At 40.2% G+C, this 22,995-nt stretch overlaps 1 protein-coding gene across 1 annotated transcript; it reads right to left on the bottom strand.

Annotated features, from left to right (window-relative positions):
• Window positions 1-204: 204 nt before the first annotated feature.
• CA12 (carbonic anhydrase 12) lies at window positions 205-22,652 on the bottom strand. The gene is made up of 10 exons (XM_010717320.4): window positions 22,379-22,652; window positions 19,289-19,309; window positions 16,182-16,361; window positions 14,052-14,194; window positions 13,190-13,285; window positions 11,466-11,529; window positions 10,873-11,030; window positions 9,692-9,818; window positions 5,788-5,872; window positions 205-4,892 (listed from the first exon to the last, which is right to left on the bottom strand). The coding sequence occupies exons 1-10, from the start codon at window positions 22,467-22,469 to the stop codon at window positions 4,814-4,816; spliced, it is 1,044 nt and encodes a 347-aa protein (XP_010715622.1). The 5' UTR covers window positions 22,470-22,652; the 3' UTR covers window positions 205-4,813.
• Window positions 22,653-22,995: the final 343 nt, after the last annotated feature.

The raw sequence follows: 22,995 nt of genomic DNA, 5'->3' as shown, positions 1-22,995 counted from the left end.
GAGGACCACGGCGATGGTAGGAAGCCGTTGGTAGGGGCGTTTGGGGGCTGGTTTGTTTGCTGTGTGTTCTCACAGTGCTGCAGCGATCGCTGTGCTGCCATCAGTTGCGTTATTGTGCTGGTGTGTACCGCCCTCACACATCTGAGGTGGAATCAAGAATTATTATTAATGTGAAAGTAGGGGAAAAAAAAAAAGCCCCAATCTTTTTTAATTGTCATGGGAAACACACTTTTATTTAGAATACACTTCTTTTGTGGTATTCACTCTGCAACTCCCTAACCGGCGTATTTGCATCACGGGGATCCTTAATTAGATCCCTCATAGCAATGTTAAACACCTGTGGATGGTGCAGGAGGAGTAATGGCTGTGGCAGGGTTCTCTGTCCCTGTTTTTCCTCCCTTTGGTGTATTTCGGCTGCTGTCCCTGCTGCTTTCTGCTTTGTGAAGCCTGAGGGCAGCCCAGCCGTCCCGATATTGAAGTGCAAGGATGTTGTCACCAATGTCGCTTGGTTTGAAGAGAAATTATCATCCCCGAGGTTGGAATTTGAATTTAATTACTGAAAAACACATGTTGTTTTAAATCTCTGGTCATCACTATGTAGTGGAGTCAGAATGTCCTCCTTCCTGCTCATCCCTGGGCTGTGGCTGGCTGTTTTTGCTGCTGTGACCCTCGCTGAGAACTGTAGGATGTCTTTAAAATCAATTGTTTGCCACAAAGTCACAGAAAATATATCCTGCACTGTTGAGAGGCTTCCTTGTTGCATATGAAATAATTTAAAAACCTAAGACTAGTGTGATTTGGGTCTAATCTATCTTACTGAATTAATTTTACTTACTTATTACAGAAAAGCCAACAGACTTGATGAGTGTAAGCCAGGAAGAAGTCATGTTTGTCTCTGCTGCACGGCTGTACTATGTTAAGTTGTATGGAGCCATTTAACAAATGTTCAAATTAATCAAAAAAGTTCTTTTTATTTGCTTAAATATTACACGTGTAATGGCAGGCTTTTTAAAGCCTTATAACCCTATATAACTGTATTTTTTAATGATTTATGAAGTGGGAATGTAAAAGATGCTTGTTTGCCCCACGTTGGGAACCTGTGGATTTCTGGTGTGTCTCTGTGATGGTTGAAACAGCTGGCAGTATTTAATGAATCATATCTCCGTGTATTTTCAAATAAAGATTTCAGAAATCACTTTCTGATAATGATGCCTCCAAAAATGTGTTAATGTGACGAAGACTGTATGCGCATAGTTTGGTAGAAATACGGTCCCCGAGTAATAACGCTTGGCTTTCAATTCCTTGTTCCACAGTAAGCATCCCGGCATTCGTGTTTATTTTTACATTTCCTTTTGCTATTGTTTCCAAGCTGCAGTGCACGGCGTTGTGAGGAAGTAGAGGAGGCACTGGCTTTCCTGATTCTGCCCTGCGGGTCACCAGGTGGTGCTGTTTCTCCTCTCTGGATTTGCAAATCGCTCCTTATTTTTAGTAACAGCTCTTAAGGATGTTTTGAGAAGCAAAAGAGTTGGACTTTTGGGCTCCTTTTTGAGACTGTTCTTCTGAGACTGTGCAGTATATACTTATTTTGCTCAAAGAAAGCTAGTGCTTTAGAGAAAGTGTGCAGGCTTCCCAAGTTTTCTAGTTATGAACATTGTTGCACAGGTGTAGCTGCCTTAGTGTGGCGGAAAGCATTTGCTTACTTCTCATGGAGCAGCCAAGGAGAGACAGGTTAAGTATAGAACAATTTCATAGGCTTCAGAAAAAATCATGAATATAGCTGCACAGGAAGTCAGCTATGGCTGTGGGTTGGAACACGTGCAGACCGTGAGCCTCTGAGAAGGTGAGAAAGGCTTTACATGAAGTGCTCTGCAGCCACCAAGCAGGTAGCTGGCTCTGGGAGCTGCTCAGTGCTCCGAGGCTTTCATGCCACCAGCTGCTTGTTAATTCCTGCTTACTTGTTTTGAGCCAGCCCTGTAATAACCACTCACATTCAAGAAGTGGAAAGCAGAGCCTGGTGCTTGATGCCTGTAGGCTGATGGGCCCCATGAGGCTGCCCATGGCAGACTGTGGTTCTTCACCAAGCCCTAGAGCTGAGCGTGGAGGGACGGGCTGTGCTGCAGAGCCTTCTCTTGGCTTCTGCTGGGCTCCATCAAAGTGTGGGCAATTCACGTCTCTCTGTAAATGTTTACTTGTTGAACAGGCTGCCAAAACAGAAACAAGGTGTCAGAGCTTCCTTTTGTTTAATGGGTCTGTTTATGTGACATCTTTTGAAATTTGGATCGTATAAATACGGCCTCTTTTAAAGAAGTCTGTAGGATAGAGTGCTCTCCAGTTTACATTTTCTAGTAATGAACACAAATGATGGTCTTTTTTTTTAAAGTAGAAGACAAGTCAAGGAAAAATGAAGAGGAAGTGACATTAAGATAGTCCTTGCAGGTTAATAATGGAATCTCACAGTGGCTTTTTGAAAGCCTGTATCCTGAGCAATAATCCTGGTGAAACCCCTGCTGATCCCAGGTTCCTGCTGCAGGTACCAGACATTTCCACATCCATCACTCAGCCCCATTGGGAGGAGGGCTTGTGCTGTCGTGGAGCTTGTGGAAGAAATGGCATTTCCCCTTTGCTTCTTGCAGAGCACAGGTGGGTTTGTGTGACCAAGGCTCTCTTACTGCATGTGATATCTTTGCAAAGCGCAGGAGAGAAGCATTATCTGGTCTGTTGCCTTGACATTTGCAGATTATGCATTATTGATTGTATTACTCTCAGTTTGTCTTGGTGTCTTTGAAATCTACTGACCAGTTTCCACAAAATCGGGTGAATGGTTGAGGCTGCACAAGATTCCTGAGCAGCCGGAGCAGAAGAGCTTTTGTCAGTATTGCCCAGTGAGGGAGGAGTGCTGCGTTGTCTGACTGATGCACTCTGAGGGGCTGCATGCTATGGGACTCTGGGACTTAGAAATAGCTGTTTCCATTAGAACGATGTGCCTTTCACTTCACTGTCCCCAGCAGTTCAGTGCCAGCCATCTCGTGTGAAGAAGTCTGGTTGCTTACCTTCCTGCTACGTAGTTTAGTTGTTTTTATAACTTCTTGGCAGGTTTTCTTTCATCCTCACGATGAAGGTGGCACAGTGCCATGTGCTGTTATCCTGGTCCTTATGGGGACTTGCTGCTCCTGGTGCAGAGTGACTTCCTTTTAGCCCACCAGCATCCCAGATAATGTCCAATATAATCTGTTGTCTGTCTACACAGAGGGAACAACTTGTGCCTTGTTGAATTTAGGGGAAAAGAATCAGTCTTTGTTTATAACTTCACTTTTGGAAAGCAGCTGTTAGAAGTACACAGCTGAGACCTCATGGATACCACACATCTGTGTTGCAGCTTTCTGCAGTGATAAATGATTAAATATGAAGCTTACATGTTCAGCAATGAACAATAGATTTAAAGTTGAAGGCTAGTTGTTAAATGAGATTTAACTCATTGATTTTGCTATGAAATTAATAAAAATGCTATTTTACTTGAACCCAGAAAGCTTCATAAAAGAGCACTATTTTCTACCAGTGTCTTAGCTGCAGTTAAGAAGCTTTGTAGTTGTTTTTTTTTTTTTAAGCTCTTATATTTAATGAGCTTTTTTAGAAATGCAAATTTGCTTGCCTGAAGTAAATCCTTCAGATCTGCTTTACAGGCGTGAGATACAATCCATACAGAACTTCTTGTAACCTAATGCGACAGGAACAACTTTTGGAATGAGCTTAATTGTGCAAGGTGTGCCGTAGCACTGCGCTGCTCATAGTGGATGAAATGTAACAGTAAGATACTATGATCCTAGTGCTGGTGGCTTTTGGTAGAAGAGTTCTGTGCCTAGCCTGCCAGCTGGAACCAAGCTGCTAGAAGCTGACATTAGGCTGATAGTAGCTGCTCACGTGCAACTTTTCCTTACAGTAAGCATATATTTCTTGGTTGTGTGGGCTGAGGATCTTCACATGTCAAATTCAGGAGGTGTTCTGTAAGCACCTGCTGCTAGGCTGGTTAGACCTCGTTCTTCTGAACTCAATACAATTTGCCATCACCTTCAGCAGAAGCACACTTCTCACTTTCAAAAACGCACAGTGAGTCTCGGGAGACTCATCTTATGAAATTTGAGGAGATAATTTTAATTACCTTCTAATAATTAAATTACTAAATTCAGAAAACTAAGTCAGCAAAATGATCTACAATATAATTGGATTTGTTATATGTACTCTAAAATCAGTCAAGATTTCATGATTAAATAGGAAGTAGGATGCTAAAAAGCAGCAGTAATGGCAGTGTCTCTCACATCATTCTTATACATGCTATAAATAAGAGCAGGATGTTAAGATAAATAAGACAAATGCCCTTTTAAATATCTTGTTTGTATTCATGGTGCTTTTCCTGGATTGCCCAAAGACCAAAACACTGATCTAGCAGTAAAGGGTACGTGTACCTTGCTGAGTGTCTTCACGTTTGAATACTTGTGGGAAAATCTTTGCTAAACAAACCATAAAACTGGAGTTTAGGATTAACTATAGAACCAGTTAAAAGACCCAGACTCAGTAAGCAGCCAGCATGAAGTAAGTGTAGGAGGGAATTTAGCCCTCAGCAGTATTCACTGATCGTATCTCCCTGGAAAAGGAGAACAAAGGCTCCAGTAAAAGTTTGGGGTGGTCCATTTTTAGAACACTCTGAGCTTGTCATTAGCCAAGAGCAATAGAATCCACTCCTCAAGAGAACGCATTGTGTTAGTGCAGAATCAGTCAGTGCTATGATGAAACGGGGCATCTGAGACAGAGCACAGCATCACAGTTTGGAAATAGCTGCTTCCTTCTGGTGCATGCCTTGTGTGTAGGTGACCTCTCGGCTCTCTTCTTTTTTGCAGCTGAAACAAGACAATTTCATTAAGTATTTGTAATTGCAATGAAGGAAAAGCACTGTTAGTTATTTTAAAAGTTCCATTACTCAAGCATGAAGTTATTTTTCTCTGAGCTGGTGCAGATGCCAGAGTAGCTTATTGTTACATATGTCTCAAGAGATACGTACAGTGTGCTAAAGTCAGCGCCAGTCACAAAGTTATACGAGCAGGCTGTAGAAAAGTTTGTCATGTCAGTCTTTTTTCCCAGAATTTGGCTGTGGTGTCAAACAGTCTGCCTAAATGGCCTCTTGTCAGTGCAGATTGTTTCCTCTTAGATAGTATGACCTTTGGGATAATAATAATTCTGAAATTATTCCCTCCTTTCACTTCTTGTTCTTCCATGGAAAAAAGAAGAAATGGCAGAGGCAGAAAAACTGCAAGCTTGTTGTCTAAACCATGTATCTGTTTAGTTTGGAAAGGGAGTCTCATTTCATAACTGTTTGTGGGAATAGCTAAACTGACATGTGTTTTTGCCTTTCCCTTATACTCACATTTTTTCCTATTTCTTGTCTTCGTATTTCTGATAAGCATTGCTACAGTAGTTAACTACGGCACTGTGGTGCTATTTATCACTAAAATCAACCATTCCTCCAGTGGAAACAAATCCCTTATGTAGATCCTTCTTAGCCACATAAACATTTTTTGCTGGCAATGAAACAGAACTACTTTGAAGTGTATGACACTGAAGAAATAACATCTACTGTGATTAAAAATCTCAAAGGAGGAGTTAATATATTCTAAAGATCAAATGTTACCACTGTAAAAATCATCCTGGTTTTCAGACACAGAAGCATTTCTCTGTATTAGAGAAAAAAAATTGGTTTGACTTGTTTTCCTGTGATATGACAGCAGAACATCTTACCTTTTCCTCCTGCATAGGCAACAGACTACTACGAGAAAGATGAGAACTCCCACAACGCAGGCTATCACAACAGAAACAAGAACACCTAGAAGAAAAGGGGAAACATACAAAACAGTTGAATTCATTTACTTGAGAGGAAAATGCTGATCTCTAATCTGTCATAGCACTTTCTTCCCACATCTGCAACATTCCTGCCATATCGTATCCACTGCCACTTGTATCACTTTTGCAGTCATGGAATGGGTAAATTTGCATGGTTGTCAGTCAGAAAGTCCCAATCCATGAGTCCATGGTTAGGATGTCAAATCAGGTGCCTGCTGGAGTCACAACGCCAACATGCAGCCTAAGGCATAGCAGTTGTCTTTCGGTTCCTGGGCACAGGCTGCCCAGCGAAGCTGTGCATGTCCCATTGTGGAGGCATTCAAGGCTGGGCTGAAAGGAGCTGTGGGCAGGCCTGATCTGTGGGTGGCAACAGCCCACAGAAGGGGATTGGAACTTGATAATCTTTAAGGTCCCTTCCAATCCAAATCATGATGTGGTTCTGTGATTTGATGCTGTAACATATTAGCGTAAGCAAAAATGAAGAGCTGAACTCAGGGGACAAAGGATGTTAGATTTGATGCCTGTTGTTTTTTCATGGCAGGACGCTATTGAATGTGAGCAGCTGAAGAGTGATGATTGATTAAAGGCACCTAGAACGGTAAGAATGAAATCCAGGTTGCAGTATGAGCGACTGAATGATCTCATGTTTGCATTGAGATGTTAAGCACTATCGCTATAATCTCACTTTTGATAAAGACCTTTATATATAATTTTTAACAGTAAAAGTATTTTTGCTATTTTGGCCTACCTCAAGACCATCAAGGTGAGTACTCTTCACATTTTCATATTCATTCACACACTATTTTTTATGTTTTATGAAATGACTGGTTGTCTCTAAGTAAAGGCAAGTTTTACTACAGTGAAAGCGCATCACATGGGCAGCAAAATGTAACACCAAATAGAAAATTACAGAACAAAGCTTGTAGTTTAAAGAGGAAAGCTAGGGAAAACTCAAGTTCATATCTTAGATTTCTGTTTGATGAGGACATCTTGGGAAATTCAGATAGAAAGCTTTTTAACAACACTACACACCTGTTCCTGTTTAATTTGTGAGCAGTGGAAGGTTTGAGTCTCTAGAGGTTCCTTCCAACCCCTGCAATTCTATGACTCTGTGAATGCTGTAATAAATCTCAGCTGTGTGTGTGTGGAGCTGATTTTATTGGAATAGGTTCCTAACAGGCAAAATACATTTTAAGCATGTTTGAGTTTTGGTGAGTGATCCTCTAGGATTTGAGGCATTTTGAACTTTAGTGCTTATTCATGGTGAGCATGAGTTTAGATTTTAGTCATTGGCATCCAAACTTAGATGATCTAATACTTCAGTTATTTGAATTTGGGACACAAAGCACAGTTCAGTGGCTCCATCGTGTGGCATGGGCACTCTGATGAAGATAAGTAGCCCTCAGACTTGACACTGCAAAGGCAGAAATGTTGCTCTGAAGAAATGCTTTTAGGTTGAGGCCTGGAGTGTGCACAACAGAATTTTTTTCACAGATTTCTGTAGTTGTCTGTCCCAAGCCATGTTTCACTGAATGGCCTCTCCTTCCCTTTTCAACAAGAGTGCTTTGTTCTTGCCTGTGGTACCTCTGGAAGCATCAGGCTGGCAGCCAGCAGCCAGGTGCATCTCAGCTGTGCTTTGGGGGAAGGGTTTTTTTTTCCCTTTTTAATTTTTTAATTTTTTAATTTTTTGAGTTAAGGGACTGCACCTGTGAGGGAGCTTTTATGGCTGGAGTAGGTGGAATGTGAGATTACAGGGATGATGAATACCTTTCTTGCAGTGGGTAGAACACTTTTGCTGTGGTTCACTGGTGGCCAATGAGCCTTTGTAATTAAGTGTACTTAAACTGAATGGGGTTTCTATTAAAGTAGCACTGAGCAATGCCTTCTGTAGCCATAGAGACCAGTTCTTGGGTGAGAACAATGGGGTGGGCAATAAACCATAAAACTCAGCCCTAGTAAGTTATGCCAACATTAAGGAAAAACTGAAAATGCTTCTATAGCAGGAGTCACCTCTGCATGGGAAGCAAACAGTGTAGCTTAGCAGAGGAAGAGCCAAACGTTGTTTTTGGCTTTGGCATTGGTTCACAGCAGCAATTTTGAAAATGTCACTTCTAGGTCAAATTTGATCCTGTAGATAGACATCATAATGCTTATCCCATTTCTGCGAAGTATTTAGATCCCTACATTAAAACCATGCTGTCTGATTTTTTATTGAGTTATTGAGATCATGGATTGTAACTCATCACTTTAAGAATTGAGCGTGATTTAGAGAGAGTAGAAAGGTGCAGAAAATTCAGCTTAAGACCCAGATGAAAAACAGCATTTTTCATCCCTGACTGTTATGAATCATATTAGCAAACCAGCAACATATGCTTGCTTACTTTCATGAATTGAGAGGAGAGAAAAAGTGGAAGTTGGATCACCTAAGATTCTGAGTTTTAAGCACATGGTAGCTGCTCGTTCCAGAACTTCTGTTATTTCAGTGTTTCTGCTTGAAAATGTCTTTAGTAAAGTGTGCATGGATTTAAGTTAAGTTTCTTATTGTCCAAGCTTACTTGATTTCCTCCCTTTCCCCAGACATTGGAAATTAAAGCTCTAGCAGTTTTGGGACATTCAGTCATAGAGAAGCGCAAAAAAGCAGAAGCTAGTTATTTTTGAGATTTCTATCATGTTTGTTTGCATCATGTGCTGCAATTTGCTCTGCTTTGTGTATCAGATAATCATGCTATGAGTAGGCCTGTCCAGTGCCAGTTAGTTGCAGGGCATGCTTCATACCCTGCCTGTGACAGTAGAAGGATGTCAGGGCTTTTCTTATGTTACTGAAAAGTAAAGCTTGTGGTGAGAATTTTCTCAGTATAGATATAGGTAACTCCTGTGTTTTCTGTTCTTCCATTTAGACGAGAGAAACTAGTAGGCAAAGTTGATATGACATGCTAAAATGCTTTATTAACTTGAAAGCTTACTGCATGGCTAATCTTTTTCATGTGGTCTGCTTTTTCTTTTAAAAACATTTTATTCTCAATTTCAAATTGTGTAGTGGTTTGCCTAGATTGCCCTGTGTGTGTGCCAGCTTTACAACTGCTTATGAGTATTTGCAGGACATCACAGCAATTGGAGCAATGCATTTTGCATAGAAAAGATCCTCGGATGCCTTACTGTGGGGCTCAGTAAAATGACTTTCTCATAAAATGACTGATTTTTTTTTCACTTGTAACACTGGATCATACAATATACAGTGTTACAAGTTATTTGTACTTATCAAATTTAAGTTTCTCTTGAGGACTTTTTCCAATTCTCTATAATTACCCCAGAACAGTCTCACTGAAATGCAAAGCTGTGATTCCTTCTAAACGTCTTGTCTGCACAAAAGTAGGCCTGATATTACTAGGAACCAGAGATGTAGCTGAGGAGAGAAGGCCACCTCAGTTAAGCTGGCTGAAAGCATTCAGCTGTAGAGAGCTATTTAGTGTTTGGAGTGACAGCAGGTAGCTCTGCTAGGCATGAGGAGGCCAAACAGTCTGCCTCCCTTCATCTCCTTCCCTTTGATTGGGGTCAGAAGAGTTGCTTGGTATGGCTTGTCTGATAGCTGCTGTGAGACAAAACTTTGTATATACTCTTTGAATGCCATCACTCTTACATAGTTACCCATACAGAAGGGGAAAAAAAAAAATCTAACTGCAGTAGAGTGGACCTCTGATACGTCTGTGCTGGTACAGTGCAACAGGACTGCCACATCGATGTTTCAAGTTGACCCAAACAACTGTGTGCTATTTCTTTGCATAGAAGTGTTTGTACAGCTTACCTTCATGGAAGGAGATAAAAACAAGTCTTTCACGAAACTCCTGAACGTTTCGGAAGTTATTGACCATTTCCAGGGGTTCTGGGTCATCACTCTCTGTGCAGTACATGGCTGTTTCCAGTGCCAGCAGCTATAAAGGAAAGCACACTGTTCAGCTTCCAGAAGCAGAAAAGGTGATGCTGGTGTATTGCTGACAGTGTATGTTGGAAGGTACAGATGTTGTCAAACAGAAAGGGGTATATGAAATAATTCTTGGAAGTCTTACATGGTCTGTGAGCCCAAATAGAAAGTAATATGTAAACAGTGGTGACATCTCTGGAACCCCTAGCTGTGTGTTTTATATACTGAAAAAATAAAGGCTGGTTTGTAATTAGCTGACAGGAAAATTGAATGGGAGGAAATGTGGTGGTCCTTTGCAGCAAAGTCTAAATCCTAAGCAGTGCTATTTCATGAAGGAGCTCACCAAAGAGCTCATGCTTTGGTAAAATAATCTGGTACAGTGGATGAAATTAATAATTGACTCTCATCACAGGGAGCACATGGTAATTAAATCTCATATTAAAGGTGATAATAACATTTTTAGTAACATTTTTTCCTTGTGTTTATAATTAGATGAATTGCAAGGTAGTGATTACAAACTTATGTAATTAGTCAGTGTCCACTTGAAAACAGAAGCTAATTAGATGAGATCAAGAACCTTAAGTTAGAGAAAAGTCTGGGGATTCAGGCTTGACGAATTATACATTACTAGCTTTTTAGAAACATTAACATCTACTCAATCTATCATGCCTAAGTTAGTCAGGATCAGAGCACAGAGGAATGTAGAGTTTAGAGTTCAGATGTAAAGCTTGGCAAAAATGATCTGGTAGTGACTCGTGGAAAGACTCTCAGCAGGGAGCAAGCACTCGGTAAAAATAAATGAATCTCACTTTATTGTGATTTTTCAAGCTATTGCTATTCAATTGGCTGTCCATCATTTTGGTCAACTGAAGATGGGTTAACTCTATAGTGAATGGGGTAGTGACTGAAGTCAGTTCTGTGACATGCACCCGCCTGAAAGATTTTAGCAATAGTCATTTTCCAGTTGAATAAGAAAGTAAGGCAAATCCAGGAAAACAAATCCAGAATATCCATTTACTACTCCTTAACAAACATCGATCAGGACAACTTGTGTTGTAACTTGCCTGCTCTTGTGAAATTTTAACGGGGTGCCGGAAGACTGTCCAGAGAACGCTTGGGTAGCAAGGAGGAGTTGTCAGGGATCCTTCATAGCGATAATACTCATCTGGTCTGTCAGGAAGCAATTCCTGAACGTTGAAACCAGGGACGTGGACCATCTGATCTAAAACAGGATTTAACAGAGTGTTAAATGCTGCATCATTACCATGTGGATGGTATACTAGTGCAGTGATTCTGCTTTGCAGTAAGCAGGGTGCTTTGTCTGATCTCTAGGAAAAGAAAAATACTTTTAAGTGGAGATGATCCCAGTTTGACATAGGAAACCCAAAAGTCTGCATTTCCTATATACAAATCTTGTCATAGATACCAAATCAGAATTTTATACAATAACCTGTAGCCTATTAACCAAACAACATAATGCCCCCATGTATATGTGTATCTTGCTAGCTATACACTCTGCAGAGTAACGCATTGATTTTCAAAGTCTCTCAGCTTATGACTGCTTTGCCTGGGATTGCAGGACGGTTTCTGCAGCTGGTTCAGCCTGTCACAGGGTACCTATCTGGTACCTACCTGATACTTCAGAACAGTCACTCACCCTTATATTTCACATTCCGGAAGTGCCTGAAGATCTTTTCATATGATGGGTTGAAGGGTCCAATCTGTAATGAGCAGACTGTTAACAACTGTGTAGGTCCTTGTGCTTCTGCACACAGCAGCAAGCAGTATTTGATGAACTCTGTCCTAAGGAAACCGAGTACACTGTCCAGATTTAAATTGAATAGAATTACTCTTTGCAACTGAAATATTACGTACCATTCCCAATAAGGCTCTTAGTCTGTCTGTGGCTATTAAAGGTGCTTTGTTACACTCAGGTCTTAACTGCAGCATAGTCCTTTTGCACACACTTGAAAGGCTGAGTTGCTTTGCCTGTTCGGCCTGCAGCACAAAGGAGGAGTAGCCATTTCCTCTGAGAACATCAATAGACAGAAGTTTTCAACTGACAGGCTGCTCAGCTCATCTGCTGCTTTCTGATCCAAGCCACATCTTTCCACCCACAAACGTTCCTCAGTCTAATGCTCCTCATAGACCACGAAGATGAAGAATGAACTGTTGGGTAATGCAGGGCCACTGGCAGGAGCAGTAATTCAACTAGCAAGCAAGACCATGTGTTTTAACTGCTACCAACAGCTTTTTGGTTTAATAATCAATGTCTTTCTTATGAATTCTTGGGTGCTTAGCAGCTCCTCTGACAGCAGACATGTTAAACTGTTGTCCTTAGCTGAACTGTAAAAGCCACCGGCTGCCTGAAAGATTTTCAAAGACCTAATCACCAGACTTAACAACATTTCTTTATTTGATTTTAAACACCATTATTTGGGGAAAAAAAAAAAATCATAATCCTCTGCATAATATATAAGTACTCTGAAGCTTTTCACAGTTGCAACTTCCAAATGAACTGAAATGTAACACAGTTATTGACAAATTCTGCTAGGAAGTGAGGTGGGATAATAGCCACTTGAACTAGAGCTTGGTCAATGGACATTGTCACTTTTTTCAGTGAAGTGTAGAAGTATTTTCAGACTTTGAGTGAAGGGTCTTTTATGCTGCAGAAAATTAAAAATTGTCTTGATAGTTAAGTTTATTCTATTAATTAAGACTTTTAATTCTCAAGAAAATATAGATTTAGATATGTATAAGCTTGTCAGAATTGTTTCTTAACATCATTGTTACCTTTAATTGCCTGTATGTGTGGCCTCAGAGGAAAATATAGGAAACTTGTCCTGTCGTCTAAAAAAAGCACTGAATTTACTTGTTTATAGTTTTGTACTGCTGCTGTAGTCTGTGATTCAGATATTCTCAGAACCAATCTTGCATCCTGAAAACGATGGTCACATCCTGATTATCTTACGTTGCCAAAGGATGAGTTGTGTCTGTATGTTTCTGCTGGGCTGACACTGCTTCATCCTACAGTAAGCAGTTTTGAGTAAGCAGGTTTGAAATTCACAGTTGCCTGTTGTTTGATAAGCTAGACCAATACTTAGCTTGTAAATGAATGCAAAAACTGATTTAACAATTGAAGTGATTTTACTAGAAAACGTGAGGAAATACTCAGAACTCCTCTTTTCCTAACATGGGTACCTGTTTACATACGTGCTGACGGAATTGGCCTTTTTAGTGAAACAGAAAAAGAGGAACACTTACTCAGCTGCAGTATTGCAAAATAGCCTAAGTGTTACTTTAAAGCTCACTAATGACTTAATTATTGAAAGAATGTTAAAAAACAAACAGATAAACAGCACCCCCAGTCTTATGTCCTACCTCAAGAAGAATTGCCAAAACTGCCAGTCCGTTTGCTTTGTCCATTGCTGTTGTTATATCTGGATATTTCTCAGAGTTATAATGTACAATGTGCATCTACAGAGAAGGAGATATGTTTTCATGATAATGCTGTGGGCATGGTAATGTTTTTATTTAGCAACTGAAAAAGATGAGTGCAGCCATCTCAGGCTAACAACAGTAGAACAGCATTCTTCAGTGGTTTCTAGGCACAGTGGTGAGATCCTTGCTGGAAAAAGGCAAAAGGATTGAAAAACCCATTCCCAGCTTCTCTCTGGCTGTTATCCCTCCTGTCTACATGACTGGGGAGCAAAAAGAATGATTGTTTCATCTTCAAGGTGTCTTGTTTGTAATACTAGCATTAGTAAATGTTTCTGAAAAAAACAGTATTTCTTTTGATCGTTTTGCAGTAAATATCCAGTTGGTACTGCTTTCCAAAATCTATTCCCAAACCCATAATTTAGGATTAGGAAAGATAATAAGTAGTTCTTCAATGGAACAAAAAGTGCGAATAAAGATAGAAGAAGAGCATTTGAAGACACTGTTCAAACCCAGCCAAGCAGTGTTGTGCAGCTAAAAGATTACAGAGAAACCAAGCAATCTGCTTGAAATTACTTAAGAGACCCAGTGCCAGCCCTGAGTTTAGATTATAACTCCTTGACTTGTAGTACTTTGGAGCCCACCCTGTTTGTGGTTCACAAAGCATATTTTAATTATACATTCAGATCATAAATACTTGGATTAGAACCTTGCAGCCTTTTCAGGCATACACCAAAGATAAAGATCCCATTTGAGGTAGTGTCTGGCCTTCTTTATTTCATTCATTGATTTGAGCACGTCTTACCTCTGCTGCAAAGTGCTTCCCGCTGACTGTGTGCTCTGAGCCTTCCGACTTGTTTCTGTTTCCCCAGTGCAGGTGAAGTTGAGATGCAGTGTATTCAAAAGGGAGGTTTCTGATGTGCATGGTAGGTGATAGATGCATTTTCACTGTAAGCAGACCGAAGGCAGGTGGGGGCAAATGATACCACAGCTTTTAAGGTGGGGGCAAATAAAACTACGACAGCTAAACATAATATGCAGGGAAAGAACAAAGCAGAATAGCTACATTTTAAGCTTGGAATCCATCCCAGTCTGTAGGTAGGAGCTAAACAATTTGTCATTAACTATTTCTAAGCGATTCAGAAGAATTTAGAATATTCCTTTTTCTGTTTTCTTTAACTAAATGAACTGAATGTGGGAATTATTGCTAATGGAAATCTCTGTCCTCCTTAAAGAATGCAAAATTATCTCAGCTTTATTAAAGAGAAAGTTATCAAAGTATTGAAGCAAAACTTAGGCTCATGTGCCTTCTCTAATTCCCTTTATAATGATTAAAATGTCTTAATAAATTAATATTTCATAGTATTTTTGAAATCTTGTTATATTGAACTCCTCTGTGTGTTAATCCTCTCTCAGCAGCTGTGTCAACACCAAGTAAACTACTGATCTCTCCCTCCTTCCCCCTTCCTCAGTCAAACCCGGAGTGCTGCTGTCAAGCAGCAAGATACCCGTTGACCTAAAGTATCAGTATTTTCTCTTTCAGCCATGGTGGAATGAGCTTTTTTGTATACTTGCTAATGCTGCTCAGTGTGGAGGACAGACTAGCTTATGTTTTGTGTATAAATTACAATAGAAAGGGAATTGAGATGTTCTCTATTGTCACTGATTACTGAGAAATTTGGTACTTCATTAAACATTGATTTGTATAAAGAAAATATCATCTGCTTTGCAATTTATCTTTACTGGTTTCTAGTGAGAATATAATTTGTTTCTGATGTGTCCCAGATTTGGGGGGGAAAACGAGGCTCAAAACTCATGAAGAAGCAGCTGCAAACGTTTTCTGTTAGCTAAAAAGGATTTCTTGAGGTCTGCTGTTCTGTCTAGCTGAAGTTGGTAATTACATCTGGCCTAACTGGCAGTGAAGTGCCTTAGCTGTGTGTAGGAGTGACTGATGTGACTAAGTACCCTACTGATTTCTTCTCTAGCCATAAGAGAAAATAACACTAGATGCTGTAATGATCACTCTAACAAAGAGTTGATTTTCCATTGAACCAACTGAGAGATTGGTCTTTACCTGGAGAATGTGTTTGTGATGCTATACAGAGCAGCTTTACCTCACTGAAAGCATGAGGAAAAAATGAGAAGTATGCATTACGAGCACATTTTAACAGAGCATGCCAGAGAAGAGCAGAGGCAAAGGCTGCAGAGGTTCTTTTGATGCTTAGAGGATACAAGAAGTGCCTTATACGTGTCCTTATTTACATGTCCTCAAGTGTCTCATGAAGGGAAAAAATGATGGACTAACTTAACTGTTACTGTACATAGTGTTGATACGGTAGATATTGCAGATCTTTATGTGACTGCATCCTTTCTGCTTTTTACTTTGTGTACTGGCACTTTTAATACAGCTAGGCAGGGCATGTTTGTAAGCAGTTTCTAATTATTTTTCTGTTTTTATCTATTTGTCTTATCCTATGCTATAGGAGGTTTCTACCTCAAGTCAAAGGAACAGAATAGTGCTCCTTTGTTCTTTTTCCTTCACGTAACTCAACTTAGCTGCTTTGATTAGAATATCAGAGATCAACTGCACTCATATTTTATCAATTTCTCTCTTTCTAATATAATCACCAAGTCTGTTTCAGAGCACTTCAGCCAAAGTAGGAAGAAAAGCTTTCAAAGGTACAGGAATTATTTTTGGCATGCCTGTAGTTTATTGAAGAAAACCACAGTTTTTCAGTTCTGCTTGCAGCAAATCCATCTGTGCTTTGTACGTTCCCAAGTTTCCCTACCGTGTTCTCTAGATATGCATATGCTGATGAAGAGGCATCATAGCTTAACTTCAAATGATAATCAAAGTAATTTGCACATAAAATACAAGATTACAAACTGCAGCAACTTTCCTACATAATTGTTTGCTGTCATTGAGCTCCCTTACCTGAATGCCCATTATTAGTCAGTGTAAACTGGTCAGTGGAAGACACATTATAGCCTATGAATTCTAAAGGTGAGAGATTAGAATCATATTGGAGAATATCTTTGTGAAAATCTATTGGTGATTGAAATACTCCTCCACAAAATGGATATTTCTTCGGCCAGGTGTTCTCTCCATCAGGACCTACATAAATTGACAAAATTGACATTTGTCAGCCTTAACTCTATCCAGTTAGCACATGCCTTTCCCTCCCCCAGACTGATTCAACTCTCATTCAGAAGTTGGAAGAGGACCCTTTTCTGAATTCTGAAGACTTTTTTTTTTTTTAATTCAGCTTTTCTCAATTCCTGTTTCCACTATGCTGCTTAATTGAAAAGGGCCTAATTATCATAGTAAGATGCGTTTGCTGGCGGAGGAAGTGCCAGCAGAAATCTCACATAGAGACGGTTCACCATCCGTTGATTTTGGGCAACCTTGGCTCCCATTTATCTAACCCTGCTGGAGGTAGCTCAGTGGATTAGGCCTATGGTAACAGCACCAAAGCCAAACACAGTGCTTTTGATACCCTAATGGTGGTATTATCTCTCCTTGAAGTCCTCATGCACAAGTGAAACTGTATCTATGCCAGCATTATTTACTGATGTGAATGACTTTTCCCTATAAACCTTACAGGTGTGTGCATGTTAATGTGATTCTGAAGAGAATTTCTGACAGAAGTGACTTCATGTTGACAGAGGAAAGCTTCCATATTTTCCAGCAACCAGAAAGCCAGATCCTTATAAACTTTTCCTTACTGTACAAACCATTGCGCTCCATCTAGTAATATTACCTACATCACAGTAAAAAGCTAATTTATAGAAATGAGGTGTTATGGTAATTTGACCTGTAATAACTTGATCAAACTCTTGCAGAATTTTTTCCTCACAATCTTTTGCCCTAGGCAGTTTCTACAAAGAATAGATAACATCAAGATATTGTTGGTGTATTTAATTACATATTAATAGCAAGCAGCCGTTCACAAGCTCTGAGCTGGGACTTTTGAGGTTTAAATTCCAGAAGAAGTGCTTGTAACTTTCATTTCTCTCTAATACTTGAAGATTCACTGATTCTTCCTAAAGCAGGAAGATCTTTTGGGGCCACACAGACTGATCTGGTAACCCAGGCCATTGGACCTCCTTGGATCAATTACAACTTTAAGGAGGCTATATTTTTTAGGGGAAAAAAAGAAAAAAAGTATTTCTTTAACTTTTGCAGATAAGAGATACTTCATTCTTGCCCGAAGGATATTTGCTCTCTCTGGAAGCTTGCTTGTCGCAATGAATTTGTCTAGATTTGACTTCATTTAGATAGCAACTGCTTCAAGTCTTTTGCTTGGAAACTGAAGAGTCTGCTGTGAGCATGCTTGTGTTCATCTGGAAGTACTTACAGAGGACGATGTTTCTTGCTTCTCTTAAACTAAATAGATTTAGTTCCTTGATTTTTTTTTTCTTTCCCAAGCCCAAAATAGCGCTTGTGACTTTTTCTGTCATCTCACTAAGATGTTAGAGCAGATGGTCCTTCAAGGATGATAGTGCTTGTGGGAGTTGCACACTGGCTGACCAACAGAAGAAGAAAGTGGGTCTATGGGGCGCCTGTGTTACCAATGGTCTTTTGCTCTGATGATCAGTTCATATTCCTGTTGCTCGAGGTTCTCACAGAAGATCCAAGTTCTCTTAATCTGTAGTCAATTAAGTAGTAAAATGCACTGGGTCAGTAGCACGGGGAATGTCTGTGGTATTTTGCAGTCACGCAGAGCACTCTGCCCCTGTTCTCAGCCAGCTGGAAGCTGTACAGCTGCAGTTAGCCCAGGGCTGAGTCAGTAGTGAAGACTGAGAGTCTAGGCTACGTGCCACAGCAGCATGACCACATGGTTTCCATTTTGCTCAGAGCACAGTCTGAGCTCAGTCTACCTACACATGGCCAGTACGTGTAGATCTTTTGGTGTGTGTCCAGTGGGAAGCTTGTGAGTTAGAGGAATTGCAGAATCCAAAGAAGTGAAGCACAGGTCTCCAGTTCTATCGACTGGCACCTGAATGTCTCCTCCACCCTTAGTCTTGTACCTTGACCCTCAATCTTGAGATCAGCCTGCACTGACTACAGTGGCCTGACTTTCTTTGTTTTACTGTTGACTTAATTTTATTGGGGAGCACTGCAAGCTCTTACAGGGGTAAAGGTAAAAACGATGGAAGGTGAAAGCTGCCATAACGAGTCAGTGTCAGTAGGAGATTATGGTGGATAATTTCTGGCTTTGACTGCAGTCTTTCCAATTGCCATTCTTCTCTGTGCAGATCAACATTCCTTTTTTTCCGGAAAAGAAACTTTCTGTGCATTTCAATTGCTATTTTGATTTTTTTGAAGTTACTGGTATATGTTTTCTAAATAGATTTAAAAAACAGTAGTTGAAGGAAAAAATAACTACGTTAGAAACAGGATTGCAGTGTCAAAGCACTTAACTGGAAGGCATGAGGCTGTGTCCTGCGTCGGGAACACAATCTGAATAATACACTGGTACCAAAATTCCCCAAATTTCCTGCAGAAGTAACTAATTTGAACATGTGTGGCCCTGGGAAGAAGGGCAGAACTTCTCCTTTGCTGGTAGTAAAAGAAGCGTTGTTTTCTTTACTAACCAGCGCAGTTAGGCTCATCTACTTGCTGCTGGCAAGGTGAAAAGCCCAAGCTTCTTTTATTCAAAGTATGTTGAACAATTTTTGCTAAAGGAGAATATGAAATCTGTGTACATATGCTGATGATTACGGTAATACCTAAAGACATGTCAGCTGAGAATTTCCTTTCACTTACACATTGTGTAATCTGGAGCACAGGCAAAGCGAGCAGTTATCAGCAGCAAGTTAAATCACAGAGATTCCTGGAGTTGTTGGCTGCTCCAAGGGCTTATGAAGAAGCATTTTTTGCTGACATTCTCAGTACAGGCTGCTTCTCTGTGAGCATGTGGTGTGTGAAACACAGCTCTGAATGGGGAAATTCTGGCCAGAGGATTTGTTTGCTTAAAATAAAATTTCTAGTTAATTCTAGTCTCTAGTTAATTAATGCACAAATTAGTTAGTACTTACCAATATAAGACCATTTTGACCCTGTTTAAAAACAAACAAAATATTAGTGTGAATCTTTGAAATTGAGCTTACGCTGTAAATTAAAGAAAGAAATCACCCCTTAAATCCATGTACTGAAATTTACTCTCATCTGGCTTTCTAGGTCCAGATGTTGAGCAAAACAAAGAAGTTTTCAAAGGTTATGAGCCTTCCCAACCACAGTATGAGTAGGGTTATTCAGAGATTTTGCCTCGGACTTTACTTTCTTGTAGTTGCTAAAATTCTGGGGCCAAACTTTTTTTCTTCTCTCTCTCTCTCCCTTTTTTTTTTTTTTAATAGCCACAGACTATATATTGGCATCCCCAATTTCTTCTGGTGTGACAAATAAGGAGTGTAGGCAGGATGAATTCGTCATCAAAATCCCCATGCCTAATTGAGCTGTTTGAAATGCACCAGGGGAATGCCTGTTGCTGCCCTGAGAAATGAGAAGCAATCCTTTCTGCACAAGTTCTCTGGGATTTGCCAGCTGAACCATACAGAAAATAGATGGACTTTGGAAAAAGAGGATGTGATAAAGGAACCAACATAACTCAGAAAATCCCAGGGGGTTGAGTGGGTGCTAAAATGATCAATATTCATCCATTGCTTAAGGAACAGAATGTGGAACAGTGCCTTTGCATGCCTTTTGAAATGTCTTGACTTATTTAAATACTCTTTTTTTTTTTTTTTTTTTTCCCCCTCAGTCTACTTAGAGTCATTCAGCTTGCTGTGTAATTACTGGCACCTGTCCTGGTAGACCTGAACAATTGTAGTTATCAGGCTTAGGAGGCAGTTCTGGATGACGAGTCCTGCAAACGCTCCATGTGCTTGTGTATGCATGTATGCAGGCAGATATTTATCCTTAGGTGCACACATTTGCTCAGAACCTGATTCATGGCTTTGTTTTTTTTTGTACTCTGTAGTGTACTCACAGCTCTTAGCCAAAAACTGTTGTGTGAAATGTTTGGGATTAATTTGTGGGGATGTGCAAAACAGCTACACTTTGCTCTTACATATTGATACGTGCTGGAAACACTAAGCTCTGTGGTTCCAGCACATCAGGATCAGTGAGCCTTGCTCTGTTATAAACGAGATGTGTGTAATCACCCTGGCTGGATTCCCCAGGTTCCTTCTGCAGGAGAGTACGTGCGCTGTCTTCAGTTGCTACATGAGAACCTGATATGTTTCTCCCCTTCTGTTTGCTGGGATTGTCCCTCACTGAGATTTTTGGGACTGCTTGTGTCCTGTGGTCAGCACGCTCTGTGGGTACCACTTGCATACAGATAGTTACCAACTGTTAACATGCCTTAGAAATCTCCACATCCTCATTTGAGCAGGTTTTGAAGAAGCATCGGCTTAACTGAAATAGCTGATCTCCACCTGCTCCTACTTCATGTTAATGTATGCACGAGGTATCAAAACTGTAAATATATGCATGTATATTTATGATATAGAACAATCTTAAAACAAGAAATTTCAGATTTTCAGCAATTTGGGCTTTTATTCCAAATAAAAATGAATAAAAACTATAAGTCTTTTACCAAGTGAAATTTTCCTTAGCCTGTGAACATCTTTGATGCTCTGTGATTCACTACCCTTGTGCCTTTACTGATGAGCACAATTATAGCTAGGGCTATGAGGGAGATGAGCAGACAACAGATGGCAGAATCTTCTTGATTTTGTCTGAATTAACATGTCAGAGCTACAGAATTGATTTACTGTCATTCTGATATTGTGAGCAAGATTGGTGTTACGTTTACTCTGCTTGATAATGAAATTAGAATGAAGCAGACTGTTACACAGTCCCCTGAATTTGGACAGAAGTCTGATTCACACCTGCAAGGGTACTACCAGCAGCTCCATGCCTATGAGGGCTTTCCTGCCTCTGTGCTTGTCCTGCAGTGAGTGCTGATGAATAACACAGCTACATGCCTGCACATGCCAGAGGAGTTTCCTAGAGCCTAAAGCGTATCTAGGTTTCATCAATATCCAGGGAATAAGTATGTTTCCAGTAACACTTCTGAGCTGGTAAAGTGGGAGGGGAAAGTTGTGACAATCTGCATCTTATTTGGGTCTCTGACTTGGGAAGATGCCAAAAACAGGCAGGTGCTGTAGCTCATACCATTTGTTGGCACCAGCTGTCTCATCCCAAACTAGGAGTTCTCCAGATTTCCCTGCAGGATGCATTGTCAGATATACTTTTTTCAATACATTTTTTCACTTCCAGGCCTTCAGTGTTGTAATTCTGCAGAGCACTGAGCTGTGAAAGCCTATGCTTTTCAGGTGGGAGATTCTGCCATTTAGCAATTTTTCAGAGGAAATATGCCTGAAATAACAGGCGGCTGAGCTGAAAAGTTTAGAATTCCACCCTGTGTAGCTCATGCTGAAAACCTGGCAAAATACTCATCCTGGTGGGGCTGCACAAGAAGCAGACTGCTCTGGATTACGTGCAAACCTTCAGGTTTTTCCTTCCATGAACATTCATGCTCTCACATAACTCTATACTATGATTCTCCCCCCTATCCTATAATCATGCTAGGTGGATTATAATAAGCTTGAATGGTTGAAAATTAACTCCTAAAAAGAAAGTGAGGAGTGCTGATCTCCTGAAACAGGTCCCATGTAAATATAAGGCAGTGAGATTTATTACATGGGAAATGGGGCGCTTCACAGGGCTTACGTTCTTTTTGTTTGGTTTAAAAATAAAAAGAGTAGAGGGAAAGATGTTATGGTTCCAAAGAAAGGTGTTACTAACACCAAAGAAGGCCAGTCTCACAAAGCAAGGCATGCTGAGCACACAAGTGGTCTGTAATGTGAACTAAATCAGAGCACAGATTTCTGTTTTCTTTCTAAATCAGAATACCTATTTTGAGAAATTGAAATAAGGACACTGATTTAAAACAATTGCAGATTGCAGCAATACACAGTGTTGAGCATGCTACTGAAATATTAGTTAAAAAAAAAAAAACAAAAAACAAATAAACAACAAAGCAATTAAGAGCGGTGTTAGTTTTCTGCATACACGAGCTACCCAGCAAAAAGAGCAACAATAAAACAGCCAAAAGACTTTACCATTCAGTGACGCTGGTACCGAGAGTTGTATCTTTAGGTAGAAAATGAGCACAGGAGTGACTATGGCTCTATTGCAGCTCTTGACTGACATCTCAAGGAAAGACTTGTAATACACCAGCAGTTCACACGTTTCTCTGTACTCTGAAGAAACTCCCTTGTAGGTATCTGGCAAACTGCAAATTGCACGCTTGCAGACCTTCTGCTAATGAATTATTGCTCTTCTGTTTCCTGGTCTCTCTCCCTCCTTTCAGGTCTGCTTTTTATAAAGCTCCTCGGACTCATCCCAAAACAAGTGATGTAATCAGACCTGCCTCTAGGTCACAGCACCCTCAGAAAGCTGATCCTGTCCTTGATTACCACGATTTTACCGAACTTCTGAGGGGACCGACTCCAGTACTTATAAAGCAAATTAAGATGTGGAACTTAAGAAATTATGTAGCAGAGAGAGCTTATAGAATGTGTCCTTTGCTTTTGTGAGCCAGACCACAGCAGAGTTTTTCTAGCCTATTTCAGAGCGGCTCTCTAAACTCCCATTTTTGGATCAGTGTGATTTTAGCATAAAGGGCCACTGTGAGAACTGGAGGGAGGGGAAGTCAGGGGAGGGCAAGAGATCTGAG

This window comes from Meleagris gallopavo, chromosome 12, assembly GCF_905368555.1.
Source record: "Meleagris gallopavo chromosome 12, MGAL_WU_HG_1.1, whole genome shotgun sequence".
NCBI lineage: Eukaryota > Metazoa > Chordata > Aves > Galliformes > Phasianidae > Meleagris > Meleagris gallopavo.
This window is presented reverse-complemented; position numbering and strand designations above follow the sequence as displayed.

Excerpts from the sequence above, each read along its gene's own strand:
- CA12 (XM_010717320.4), bottom strand. The coding sequence starts at position 22,469 with ATGTCAGTCAAGAGCTGCAATAGAGCCATAGTCACTCCTGTGCTCATT. Across the intron at positions 14,195-16,181 it reads GACTAATAATGGGCATTCAG|TGAAAATGCATCTATCACCT; the intron begins GTAAGGGAGCTC and ends GTCTGCTTACAG. Across the intron at positions 11,530-13,189 it reads TTTTGGCAATTCTTCTTGAG|ATTGGACCCTTCAACCCATC; the intron begins GTAGGACATAAG and ends TGCTCATTACAG.